This window comes from Aethalodelphis obliquidens, unplaced genomic scaffold, assembly GCF_003676395.1.
Source record: "Aethalodelphis obliquidens isolate GAN/ISIS:26980383/991018 unplaced genomic scaffold, ASM367639v1 scaffold20, whole genome shotgun sequence".
Taxonomy (NCBI): domain Eukaryota; kingdom Metazoa; phylum Chordata; class Mammalia; order Artiodactyla; family Delphinidae; genus Aethalodelphis; species Aethalodelphis obliquidens.
Window position 1 is genome coordinate 13,100,743 of NW_020837964.1, and position 13,217 is coordinate 13,113,959.

Below are 13,217 nucleotides of genomic sequence, written 5' to 3' on the forward strand. Positions count from 1 at the left end.
CCAAGGCTTGAGTCTCAAGTTTGGCTGCCATCTGGGTAATGAGGAGGACCTGGTATAGTCCCTTCCAAGGACATTTAAGGGCAGTCTTTGTTCTTACTGATTTCAAATCAGAAGGGTGGGAGAAAATTGGAAACAGTTTGGAGGTTTATAGTCAGATATTTGAGGAAACTAGAAGAGTTTAGTTCAGCTTACAGCTGTATAAAAAAACCTTGAAACTTTATCATTAACAGGACAAGAATCTAATATCTACAAAGTTGCAAACACAATTTCTCTCTCAATAATTATTACCCTTTTTAGCAAAGATAATCATAGTAAAACTAATTTGTTTGTAGTAAATTTGGCTTGATTATTTACAAAAATACAGCAAGAATAGTGCTTCTTTTTTTTTTTGGCCATGCAGCTTCTGGGATCTTAGTTCCCCAACCAGGGATTGAACCCGGGCCATTGGCAGTGAAAGCACAGAGTCCTAACCACTGGACTGCCACGGAATTCCCTCATATAAGCCCTTTTTAAGATTACTTTGCTGGGGCTTCCCTGGTGGTGCAGTGGTTGAGAGTCCGCCTGCCAATGCAGGGGACACTGGATCGAGCCCTGGTCCAGGAAGATCCCACATGCCGCAGAGCAACTAAGCCCATGAGCCACAACTACTGAGCCCGCATGCTGCAACTACTGAAGCCCGCGCACCTAGAGCCCGTGCTCTGCAACAAGAGAAGCCATCTCAATGAGAAGCCCGTGAACCACAACGAAGAGTAGCACCCGCTTGCTGCAACTAGAGAAAGCCCATGCACAGCAACGAAGACCCAATGCAGCCAATAAATAAATAAAATACATTTTTTTAAAAACAAACAAAAAAATACTAGGAATCACATGTTTTCCCCACTTTGAACAGGAAGGGTGACTTACCAGAAAGCTTCATGAAAACAGATTCCAGTAAAGCTGGAGAGTTCAAAATGCAAAGAGAGCAGAGCTTGGATTCAGGAAAAAATTTAGCTTCAAACTCCAGGGTTGACAAGAAAGCAGTGAGCTCAATGAACTTCATGGGTACCAACACCTGCTTGCTCACCAGCCTCCAGGTCATTAGAGGGCATCTCTGGATCCCACTTCTGACACCATGTAATGTCAACCTTTAAAATAAAACATCCAGTTATTTTACTGGCAAAATAGGCTTACTCAGAAATAACAGAGAATTGCAATTTGGGACAAGTATGTTATGATGTATCATAGGCAAGCCTGGAGAACAAAGGAGAGGCACTTGCTTTTATTAAGTTTTAGGGGGAAATTGGGGAGAGCTGTTTTGAACAAAACCTCATTGGAAAAGAACAAGCATTCAAGGCTGTGGCAGTTTCTCATTGGCTGCAAGTGGTGGTAAGACAGCTGTTGCTGGGGCAGGGAGGAAATTTCCTTTTTTTTTTTTAAAGCAGGAGACGGAATTCGCTGGCAGTGGTTAGGACTCCGTGCTTTCACTGCTGAGGGCCTGGGTTTAATCCCTAAGATCCCACAAGCTGGACTTCCCTGGTGGTTAAGACTCCATGCTCCCAATGCAGGGGGCCCGGGTTCGATCCCTGGTCAGGGAACTAGATCCTGCATGCCACATGAGGCAATGAAGATCCTGTGTGCCACAACTAAGACCCGGTGCAGCCAAATAAATATATATATTTAAAGTTATTTATTTTTAATTTTATTTTTGGCTGCTTTGGGTCTTTGTTGCTGCACACGGGCTTTTTCTAGTTGCGGCGAGCAGGGGCTACTCTTCATTGGTGTGTGGGCTTCTCATCGTGGTGGCTTCTCTTGTTGCAGAGCACGGGTTCTAGGCACACGGGCTTGAGTAGTTGTGGCATGCAGGCTCAGTGGTTGTGTCTCGCGGGCTCTAGAGTGCAGGCTCAGTAGTTGTGGTGCACGGGCTTAGTTGTTCTGCGGCATGTGGGATCTTCCTGGACCAGGGCTCAAGCCTGTGTCCCCTGCATTGACAGGTGGATTCTTAACCACTGCGCCACCAGGGAAGTCCTAAATAAATATTAAAAAAAAAAAAAAAGGCAGAAGATAAAATCCCCATGTGATTAATATCCTCCTCCATCAAAATAATTCTTATCTTCCCTCTTCCTGCTGGTTATACAGACTGCAATGAATGGTACATGTGTGCGAGTTCCCTCTTCAGAGCTTCCCAAGTCCGTTTTAAATGAGATTTTCTTTATATATTTTCATAGTGCTCATGCACTGTTGCCCTACACAGTGGACATGGGTCTGTTTTTCTGTCCTCTCCGGACATTGCAAGTACAAAAGTCAAAGAAACAGACATAGAAAGCCAGACAACTTGGAAGTACAGCTGTTTTCTTGGTGCATGTATATCTGTTTAATGTGTTCTTGAGTGGATAATTGGATAAGGCAGGATCATGAATGGAAGAGAAGGGCTGAGGGTGCGGGTACAGAATTGCCAGCTTCCTCCCAAATGAACACTTGATCTGGATTGTCAATGCCTCAGGGACATCGTTGCTGGTCTCCTTGTTCCTCACCATGAGCAAGCAGATGCTGGATAACTGCTCTTGGTGATTGTGTTGCAGGAAGTCTTGTGAACAGGAAAAGAAGGCTCGCATTTGTTGCTGTCTTGGCAGTTAAAAGTGGGCCACGGATGATGATCATAGATTCAGGAAGAAAGCGGGGGGGGGGCTCAGGGAGGGGCCTCGAGGTCACAGGTGAAACTCTGGGGTCTGATCCAAACCCAGAGGCAAAAGCTGGAATTTATTTAATGGAGTTCCATTCATTTATTCAGCAGATAGCAACTGAGCACCTACTAAGTGGCCAGGCCCCAAGTGAGCTGCGGGAATACGGCAAGAAGCAGATTCTCCTCTGTCTCCCACGAGCATAGAGCTATGTGCTCAAGTGGTGAACACTGAAGGAGCCCAGAAAGGAGACAGTCTGCCCGTGACTGGTGCACAGACAACTGCCTTGCTTGACTTCTCAGTCCTCCTCTAAATCGGGTTCAGCTGACTCTTGACTCCCCTGCCACCAAGAGAGAGGGCAGCAGGGTGTCCCCACCCCAGACCAGGCAGGCTGCTTGCTTTGTTTCTCAGAGCCACCCTGGCTGTTTCAGACGCAGCCAGCCCAGGAGCTTAGACCAGAGGCAGCTGTGGGGCGTGGGCCTGGCAGCAGGCAGGCCTGTGGGCGGGCAGACAGGCAGCAGGAGAACACTCAAGAATTAACCCAACCAGGGACGGGTGTCTCCTCAGAGGATCACAGACATCCCCTCTCCTGCCCTTTAACGGTACCATCCCCAACTTCCAAGGCCTGGGCGATGGGGTTGATTCCCGTGGTAATTTGGGGGAAACAGTAGAGCAGCCTCCCCATCCTCGGGGGTTTTTCGTTTTGAAGTTAGCCAAAGGGACTGTTTGTCTCAGAACCATGGTCCCCTGAGGATGGAGATGAGCCCTCTGGAGCTGGAGCCCAGCTCTGAATAGGTGGGCCCAGGGTCTGGAGGCCAGGTCGGGCTGCCCACTGACTGGGGATGGGTGCTCCACTGCACTGCCTCTCAGGGGGCACTGCCCACCGCCTCAGAGCGGAGGAGCAGGGAAGGGCCAGCCAGGAGGCAAGCGGGGCCTATGTGCACTTGGCCCCATTTTCCTGCACCCCTCCCTCTCTCTCTCCTGCTCTGTCCCACTCTTTGGCTCTCTTTTCAGATTGAGACATGGCTCGGGAGCCCAAGCCCGGCCCTTCCCGGCCAGGCCAGAAGAGGCCATGGGGCAGAGCCATCTCCTGGTGAGTCTGCCTGGGGTTGCCTACCGGGGAGGGAGTCTGATCACCAGCTTGTTTGGGGCTCTGGGCTCCCCTGAGACAGAATGAGAACCCCAGAAGGCTTGCTCAGTGTGCTGCCCGCCCAGCCGGCCAGGCTGCTCGTCTTACTCTCTGTGGTACCAGAGGAGGTCCGGTCTCCCTTGGCCACAGGTTTTGTCTGTAAACTGGGTGTGTGTGTGTGTGTGTGTGTGTGTGTGTGTGTGTGTGTGTGTGTGTGTGTGTGTGTGTGTGTGTGTCTGTAGGGGGGTCAACCCAGCTCATTCCAAGGCCCCTTCTAGCTGACACAACCCAGCCACCCTCCTGCTGGTGATGCCCTCTCCTCTCGCCTGGACCCGGGGGTGTGAGTCCTCCAAAGGGAGCCTCACCTGTGGGGTGCTCGGGGCCTTTTTCTGGGTATACATGTTTGGGAAGTAGACAATGGGAACCTTCTGGATGAAATCTTCCCTCTAACTTGGAAAGCTTCAAGGAATTTTAAAGAAACCTTTAAACATGTTTAGAAAGGAGCTCACCAACTTCTGCCAGCCAACGTGCCATTTTCACAGGCGTAACCAGTGTGTGTGAACCGGTGGCCCCTTAGTCCCCTCAGCTGGTAGCCTGTGATGTCTGTGATCAGCTCCTGGCCTGTCTGTGGGCATATGAGTGGTTTCTGTCTTGCCAGTGGGGGAGGCAGGGAGGCAGTGCGTCAGGTGGTTGCTGTTAGGTACAGCACTGTGTAAACAGCCTGCTGCCGAAGGTTCTGATTTCTTTTGGGTTTTTGTTTGTGGGGGTTTTTTATAATTTTTTTTATACTTAATTTACTTTTCTTATTTATTTACTTATTTTTGGCTCTGTTGCGTCTTCGTTGCTGCGTGCAGGCTTTCTCTAGTTGCGGCGAGCCGGGGCTGCTCCTCATTGCAGTGTGCGGGCTTCTCACTGCAGTGGCTTGTCTTGTTGCAGACCATGGGCTCTAGGCGAGCAGGCTTCGGTAGTTGTGGCACATGAGCTCAGTAGTTGTGGCTCACGGGCTTAGTTGCTTCCACAGCATGTGGGATCTTCCTGGACCAGGGCTCGAACCTGTGTCCACTGCATTGGCAGGCGGATTCTTAACCACTGGAACACCAGGGAAGTCCGGTTCTGGTTTCTTTTGGGTCTCATCTCCTCAGAGGTGCGATAGCAGGAATGGGTAGGGGCTACTCTGAGAAGCCTCTGCACCTCCAGGCTGACCTCAAGAGTCATTAGGCCAAATCTCTACCTGCCTGCGGCAGCCAGGTCTACATCATCTTTGCCGGCATGGACTGCTTTTTCACTGTGTTGTTTTGGGCTGATGAGTAGATGTGTACTCGTAGTTTTTTAAGCTTGCGTTTCCTCAGTGATGCTGAACTGCATATGCGGTGTGTTGGTTTGCCTTGTACGTGAGACTCTCATCTGGGAGTTGATATGGTTTGGTAAATATCCGTCTGATGGGAGGTAAGTGGTGTCTTCCCATAGTTCTCTGCTGTGCTTTTTCACAGGGCCGCTTTGAGGCTGGGTTAACCCTTTCTCAGTTCTTCAGTTCCAGTTGCCTTCTCCAGATTTCATGTCGCCCCACCCCCTTGCCTAGCAGGCTCAGACCCAGTCCTGTAGGTGCAGGTGGGAGAACAGGGAAGCAATGGGGAGTGATGCCAGCTGTCCTGCAGGAGCTCAGATTCCATTCGGAGGGGTGCCTGGTATTCAAGGCCTAGGGCAGGGGTGGCTTCCTTAAGACCCATGTGTCCCTAGGGGACTCCAGTGGGGAGAATGAAACCCTTCTCTGGGGACTAGGGCAGCATGTCTGGAGCAGCAGCAGGCTGTTGCTGTGGCTCTGGCCCCTTTGGATAGTCACCCAAAGAGGGGTGGTTCGGGATGGGGTTCTGGTGGCCCCTGAGTTGTTGGATGACTTCTCTATGAGAACTGGTCAAGTCCAGGCCTTGTGTCTTGGGTCTCAAAATGGCATTTGTCAACCTGGAGGGAAAGGTTTGTGGTGGAAGGATTGCCCCAGGTCCCCTCCCCCGCCCCCACCTCCCCCCACTTGGCCCCTGACGGCACTGAGGGAGGTGGCTTGACCTCTGCCCACAGAGTCATACTGATGGTGCATTTTATTTCTCTTACTGTGGGAAGTCCCAGCTTGCACTGTAATCATTAGCCCAGACCAGGGGACAGATGTGACTGCAGACCCTGTGTGACCAGGCCACTGCCCCTTAGGAAGAGAGAATCAAGGTCACACACCCAGGGCACAGGCCTCAGCCCTGGCTGATGACTGGGGGCAGGGGCAGAGCAGGGATGACCCCAGACCGGGAGGGACCCTCTACCTACAGCAAGCTGGAGCAGCGAATACCGCCTAACCTCTAACCTGCAAACTCATCCTGCCTTTGTCTCAACTCCGGTAGCTCCCAAGTCTGTGCTCAGCAGTCAGTGAATTACCATTCCTTTACCATTAATTTTTAGGTACTCTAAAAAGTCATTTTAGGAAAAAAAGTGAGGAAGAGGTGTTTAAAGAAAAGTGTGCTTCTTGCATTGGCTGGGAATTGAACCCTGGCCTCCCACGTGGCAGGCAAGAATTCTACCACTGAATCACCAATGCTGTTGTAGAATAGGGTTCATCGAGGTAGCTCAGGTGGTCGGCTACTGGTCCCTCCCCATCTCCCTCCCCTCCCCTCCAGCTGTCTGATCTCTGCTGAGGTTTCAACCCAGTCAGGGAGAGGGGGCCCCCATGGCCAACCCAAGGTGGGCCAGACAAGCGAGAATTTTCCCGGAGTGGTCATGCTCAGCTGAGACTCGTACTCAGCTGAGACTCGTAACCTTGAGCTCTGTCCTGGCCCCCAGCTGTCCCAGCTTGGTCGTTGCCAACCCTCAGGGGGCTGCCTGTTTCCTGCACCATGCCCCGGACCCCGACCCCAACCCCAGAGCGCCGAAGGGATGGGTACCTGCCCTCCCGCACTCCACTGGCTCGCTTTCCTTTCTCCAAGGATGGGCCTCCCACCACCGGAATCAACATCCCAGCGGCTCCTGGGCCGCCCACCAGACTTCCTGAGGCCAGAAAGCGGGGACGGGGGTGGCCGGAAATCTCATCCACAGGCTTGGGGACCTCACGGCATGAAGGGGAAGGGGCCCCCTAATGTTCCCTATTCCGCTCCGGTGGCTTCCATAGGCCTTGCCCCTCATCAGCTGGGCCTGAGCTGGTGGTGTGGGCGCACAGTCCCAGAAAGTTATTTCAGAAACTTTACTGCCCCCAGCTTGCAGCCCCTCTCCTCCCACTCAACTCCTCACTTGCCTTAACTGAAGCCTCAGGCTGCACCCGAACTGCCTGCAGCTGTATCCCCACAGGATATTCCTGCCCAAGCCGGACCCAGCTGTCCCTCTGCACCCATCTTCCCTTCCCTCCTAGGCACCAGTTCCCTGGAGGTGCATGGTGCATGAGAGCAGGCGTGAGGCCAGGCAGTGACAGCCTGGGACCTTCCAGACTCAGCCTCTCTCCCAGGGCCTGGAGCGAAGGGAAGGTGGCCTGGGCACGGCCCTTAACCCCGACTGTCTGGCCCTGCCAGTGCTGGGCCCTGCATCCTGGCGATTCCCACGCAAGGATTAAAGGCTCTCTCCATGGCTTTGAGCCCTGACTTAATTCTTCCCTTTCATCCTTTGCCAGACTAAGAACCAGAATAAGATCAGCAGTGCCTGGGTCAGGTAGAGGAGCCTGTGGACAGCCCAGACCTGGCTGCCCAGAAGCCTGTGGGCAATTGCCCCCTCCTGCCACCTGGAGGCACCCGGAACGTGCCCCTAACAGAGGCCAGCTACGGGGAAGCTGGTTTGCTGTGGTCTCCCAAAGTGACCTTGGTCAAGTCCCTAGGGGCTCTTATGGTGAAGAATCCTGGGATTCTAAGGAAAAGCTGCATACATCAGTTTCTCCAAATTAAACTGGAGTCGAGGCAAGGATTCTGGCCCTGGACAATGACCCTTTCCTCATTTATCTCTATTTCAACAGCAACTATGACCTGGATTACAAGCTATACAGAGAAGATGTCCCCTACAGGTAGGTGGGTCCTGCCCCCTCAGTCCTCTGGGCAAGCAGGTGGGACTAGTTGGCCTGACTCCCTCTCCATCCTGTCCATAGGGTGTATGAACACCAGAGGATCCCTCCACTAATCAACCGTGTGCCTATCAAGATCCGGAGGACCCATATGGGCATGGGGGTCAAGAGCAACTTCAGTCCCCACAAGGCTCCCAGGAACAGTCAGCTGACCCCCAAGATAAAGCGTGAGTGAGGGAGCACAGCCCTCAGCTGCAGGGCTAGGGGAGAACTGGGAGGCCCTTAGCAGTGAGGGTGGGTTCAGGAGTCCTCGCAGCACTGCCCTCTGCCTCCTGAACCTGATTGATACCAACTCTGGCCCCTCTCCCAGCAGTCCAGACTGAGGAGCTGCACTCCATCAGGGGAGAGCTGAGCCAGATCAAAGCCCAGGTGGACCGCCTGTTGGACAGTGTGGAGCGCATGGACCAGCAGAGGGACCAGCTTTCAGGTCAGGTCCCCCCAGGTGTGGGCCCAGGCCACACCCTTAGCAGGCTCCAGGTTTTCCCACTCCTGAAGGTACCAGGGGGTCCTGCCTCCAGCTTTCCCTGGGTGCAGGGCTCCTCCTCACCCTCCCTGGAGTTCACTTCCCCCTACTCCCTCTGGGTGTCTCTGTGGCTTGAGGACCTTTTTGGCTTCTAGATTGTTCTATGACCCCCACCCACTCAGCAGCTGTCTGGAGCCAGAGCAGTGTCCCAGTCCATCCCCATCTTGTCCTCTCGAGCCCTAGATTCCCTAGATCAGTGCTGGGCATCGAGTGGCATCTTTGGGGTTAGCTGGGGCCTTCAAATCTAGCCACTGACCAGTGACTCTCCCTGTGCAGGGACAGAGGACTGTGAACAGAACAGGGGCTCTGGAAGTAAAGGCTCCTCATGCAGAACCACTGATTGCCAGCAGGAGCCCAGGGGCCAGAGGGCCCATCCAGAGGCGGACAGCTTCCAGAACACAGACCTGGAGGAGGCAGTGAGTAGCCTGGCACCTCCCCCCATTCTCACCCTCCTTGTGGCCTCTCTGTGAGCAAAGGAGGGACTTGGGTTTGCGTGGGAGACCACAATGGTGGTTGCGGGGAGGCGTCCGACCTCCATCACAGCCAATGCCCAGGAGAAGATGGGGCCCTGCCCTGTTTTTTCTCCCCTCCTGATTTGGGCTTGGTCGGCTCAAATGGACCAGGGGCTACAGCTGGGCAGCTGAGCCAGTTCTGGGCTGAAATACCATCTCCTCCTGGAAGGTGGGTGGGGAGGGGGCTTTGAGCATTGCACAGGGAATATCACAGATGTGCCCCATAGCCCCAGATCCCTTGCCCAAAAACCATCTGGTAAGCCTGCCCCTGCCCACCTGCTACCCCAGAGTCTTTGGGCTGTCTTGCATTGTACCATACTCCCCAGGAAAGCTGGAGCACACTGACCTTCCTGGACTGAGAATATCCAAACCTGGATCTGATAACAGCCTTTTGTGCAGCTTCAAAGGGCCCAAATGTTCCCTGCCCTACCATTTCCTCCTCTCCTATTGGTGGTCCCTGAGATGGGCCAAGCCCCTACTGTTGCTAGGGCCATCTCAGCAAGGCTGGGGCTAGTAGTGAGGAGCTTCCTCTCCTCCACTTGCCTAGCTCTGGCCTGTGGGCTCCAGGGGACACTTACTGCTGCCCAAGACTGTATCACATCTAGGAAAAGACTGGGGTAGGTGCAGAAAATGCCTTCTTCTGTCTGGCGGTCCTGGGTCCGTTCCCAAGTCTCAGGAAGAATCTACAGTAGCACTGAGATGTCAAAGCTGCCAAGAAAGGGAGGTGGGGGTGAGAGACTGGGAGTTGTTAGCAGATGGCCCTCCCTTTCCCAGCCATTCCACACCTCTCAGCCCTTGGGGCTAGAGTCCTGCTTCTGCTTCTCCTACAGGTGAAGAATCATGCAGCAGACCAGGAAGACAGCCATTAGAAGGTTGTAACCCCTCCAGGCTCATCAGCTCCAGGCACCTTCCCTAGTGGTTCCTTTCCTTGCCTTGAGTGATTTTCCAAAGGCCTCTCAGTGGCACCCATGCAACCCATTCTGGAGCAAGGGCAACAGAAATGGAGGCACGGCTCAGCCAGACCATCCAGGAAGCCTCCCCCCAAGTGCTGGCTTTAGCTTTGGTCATGTTTCCAGATGACAGTCTGGGGACTGGCAGGGAAAGGAAGAGGCTGCAACTGCCCAGCACCAGCTCACCATTCTTAGAAAGCTGAGGCCCACTCGTCGAAGGGGCAGCTGGACGGGCCCACCTGGGAGCACCATCAGCCCTCTCTGACTGCAGGTACTGTTCCAGCGGCTCTTCTCCCTCTCAAAGCCCCCAGTCCTGTCTGGGTGTCAATAGGGGTATCCTTTTTGTGTCATTTCTATCTTGTTTCTTGCTGATGTGATACCATGTATTTCAGATCTGCTTTGGAAATATGTATTATGTCACTGGGGGGAAATAAAATTTATATTTTTTTCCTCTTGATCAGGGGTTCTCCGTGTGGTCTCCAAGCCTTATTCTGGCCCTTTGGCTGTCCCAGGCCAACCCTTCCTAGAGAAGCTGAGCAGGCCCGAGACACACAAGCTCAGAAGCTCACACCAAGCCAGGGCAGAAAGGGCACCAAGCTGCCCTGCTTTTCTCCAAATTAGACCTGAGCACAAACCTGCAGGGCTCAGGAGCCACAAAGGGAAGATCTTACCCTTGTGGTCAGACAGGCCAGCTCTGCCCTACAAAATCGCCAGACTCCATCTCCAACATCCAGAAACTCTCACTCCTGGCAATTCAAGTGCCCTCTCCCAGTAGCCAAGACTAGATGAGGGATCCAGGACACATATAATGCTGTCCCAAGCCCTTGACACCAGGAGTCCAAGAACACACTACCCAGCTCGGAAGAGCCTTGCTCTCTTAAATCCTGTATCAAGAACAACAGAATTTTTCAGATATGAAAGAGTTTTTGTTTTAGCTCAGATATTAAGTGGGAAAGCACAGGCCCCTTGTCCATTCTCTCAAAAGCAGCCCAATAATATAGGAGGGGGTCACTAGCTGGCCTGCATAGGGTCCATCCCTTACGAGACACTAGCTCCAGGTTCCACTTTCCAGGTAAGTCCAGCTGAAGTCCTTTCCAACTGGGGGGGGGGGGGTCAAGCTGCATTCGCAGGTTTCTTCACCTGAGTCGTGGCTGGGAGCCAACTCAATTCGAAAAGTTCCTTTAACGGAACAGTTTTTTAAAATATCATCCCAATACAGCTGTCCAGTGCATCAGTTCTGAGCACGCCTCCCTAGATCCTCTCCCGTGCTCCGAGTTCTCAGCTTGGCGCACGCAGTCTGCAAGCCGACGGCGCAGGTCCTTTCGGGGACAGCGGCAGCTGTCCTCGGCGTCCGTCCTTGCTCAGGGTTCTGCTTCAAGGCGGCGTGGCGGCGCCCCTCCGGCGGGCGGCCCGTACTAAGCACTGCTGCAAAACGGGGTAGAGGCGCTGGCAGCCCTCGAGACCCAGGCGCACGGCCTCCGCCCAGCTCTCGGTCGGGCCGCCCTCCCCGCTGCCCAGCAGCCCGGCCACCTGGTTGAGCACCGGCATAAGCGCCACGGTGAGGCCGGCGGCGGCGCGTTCCTCCTCTAGCAGCGTGGGGTCCAGCAGCCAGGTGGGCTCCGGCCCCGGCGCGCGGCTTAAGCCGCAGCCCACCACCAGGTCGTACATCTCGATGCCCGCGTCGGCCAGGGCGATCGCGGCAGCCGTGAGCGCGGCGGCCAGAGCCGAGCCGCCGTCCTCGAGCAGCAGCGCCGACACCTCGAGCTGCGCGCGCGGGTAGCGGCCCAGGCGCACGGCCGGCTCGAGCGCCTCCTGCAGCGCCAGCGCCAGCTCACGCTCCTCGCTGCCACCCGGGGGAGCGCGGCGCCGGCGGCCCGAGAAGGGCGCGCGGCGGAAGTCGCAGAGCAGGCGGCCCCGCAGCGCGGCCGGGGTCTCGCCGCCCGCTCCGGCCGGGCCGCCACCGCGCTCACCGCCCTCTACCTGGCGTGGGCCGGACACTGCGCACAGCACCTTGGTGCCTCCCGCTTCCAGGTAGGCCGAGCCCTTGGCCTGGCTCAACAGCCCGGCGCGCGCGTACACAGGCCGGAGCCGCGTCGGGTCGCGAGCGGCCGGCACCTCGTCCTCGTCGGTCGCGTACAACTGCGGCGGCTGCGACTCCTCGGGCCCGCGGATGCGGCGGTTGTCCCCGGGCATGGCAGCATCTGGCGCACGAGTCCCCTTCACCCGTCGGCCCGGCCTCGCGCGCCGGCTCTTCCGCGCGCTCAAAGCCGCGCGCTCGCGCGAGGACTGTCGGGATAGCGGCAGGCCGCGCCGCACCGCCCCCTGCCGCCCCGGAGGGAGAACGGCGAGCGCTGCAGGGTCCTGGGGCCGCCGCAAGGACGCCCACAGCTCGGTGGATGGATGGACGGATGTACCGGGCAGGCCTGCAGAAGTGGCACCTAGGCCGGCTCGGCTGACCTCTAGCCTTTGCGCTCAGGGCGTAGGGCTTCTTCCTTTCACTTGTGAAGCTGTAATTATTTTAATTTTGCACTTATGTGTGTGACTGTTTTATCCATGTTCCCCACTGCCTTGCCCAAGAGGGCAGTGACCTTCTGTCTTGGTCACTCCTGTACTGTCAGTGCCCTGGCTGGCATAAACGCTTGTCGAGTGAATGAATGGAACTATGTCTCTCCTGCCCTGGATTGTGTGAGCTCTTTGTATCCCTAACACTCCTCACCTGGCATGCACATATTGCAGCCAAGGGCCTCAGCACCCTCCGCTTTTCATACTCCTCACCCCCAGGCCTTGTGACTGCTGGCCTCTGCTTCTTCTCTCAGCATAGACCTGCTTCTCCTCCTCCCTCAAAGTCCGCAGGCCTGAGAATGACCCAGGGCCTCAGAGCCAGCCTGCTGTACTCAGGGGACATGAAATCAGCCAGAGCGGGCACAACCAAGTACTGTACACTACTACCAAACCCAACTGTCTTCAGACTTGGGTGAATGGACACAGAACCAGGTCAGAGTCTCCACCCTCACCATCCAAGTGAGGTCCTGGAACCAGGAATGACATGGCAGTCAAAGGTGTGGGGGGAGGCAACTGATGTACCCTAAACACCTCCTATACCAAAGAATGCCTCTGACCTCACACCCAACCTGCACATCAAGTGAGAAAAAGGGATATGGGCCTAAGAAATGAAGGTATTCTCCTACGAGGGGCTCTATTCTGTGGGCCACCTCCACAGATGTCGAGGAAAATCCAGCGGCCATTATTCCCGAACTTCAGGGGTCTGGGGCGAGACTCAGCAAGGACTGCGACCAGAAGCCAGCTGAAGCCACAGCATTTATTCTACAGACACCTAGGGAGCCACGGGCTGTCACACTGGGGGCACC

General features: G+C 55.1%; 1 protein-coding gene and 1 non-coding gene across 2 annotated transcripts; both read right to left on the reverse strand.

The window, feature by feature from the left end:
* Window positions 1–6,293: 6,293 nt before the first annotated feature.
* Window positions 6,294–6,364, reverse strand: TRNAG-GCC (transfer RNA glycine (anticodon GCC)). The gene has a single exon. It is a non-coding gene; the product is annotated as a tRNA-Gly (tRNA).
* An 871-nt stretch (window positions 6,365–7,235) lies between these two features.
* Window positions 7,236–12,518, reverse strand: EXOSC6 (exosome component 6). The gene has a single exon (XM_027119335.1). It carries the CDS (start codon window positions 12,040–12,042, stop codon window positions 11,224–11,226), a length of 819 nt encoding a protein of 272 aa, XP_026975136.1. The 5' UTR covers window positions 12,043–12,518; the 3' UTR covers window positions 7,236–11,223.
* Between the last annotated feature and the right edge of the window lie 699 nt (window positions 12,519–13,217).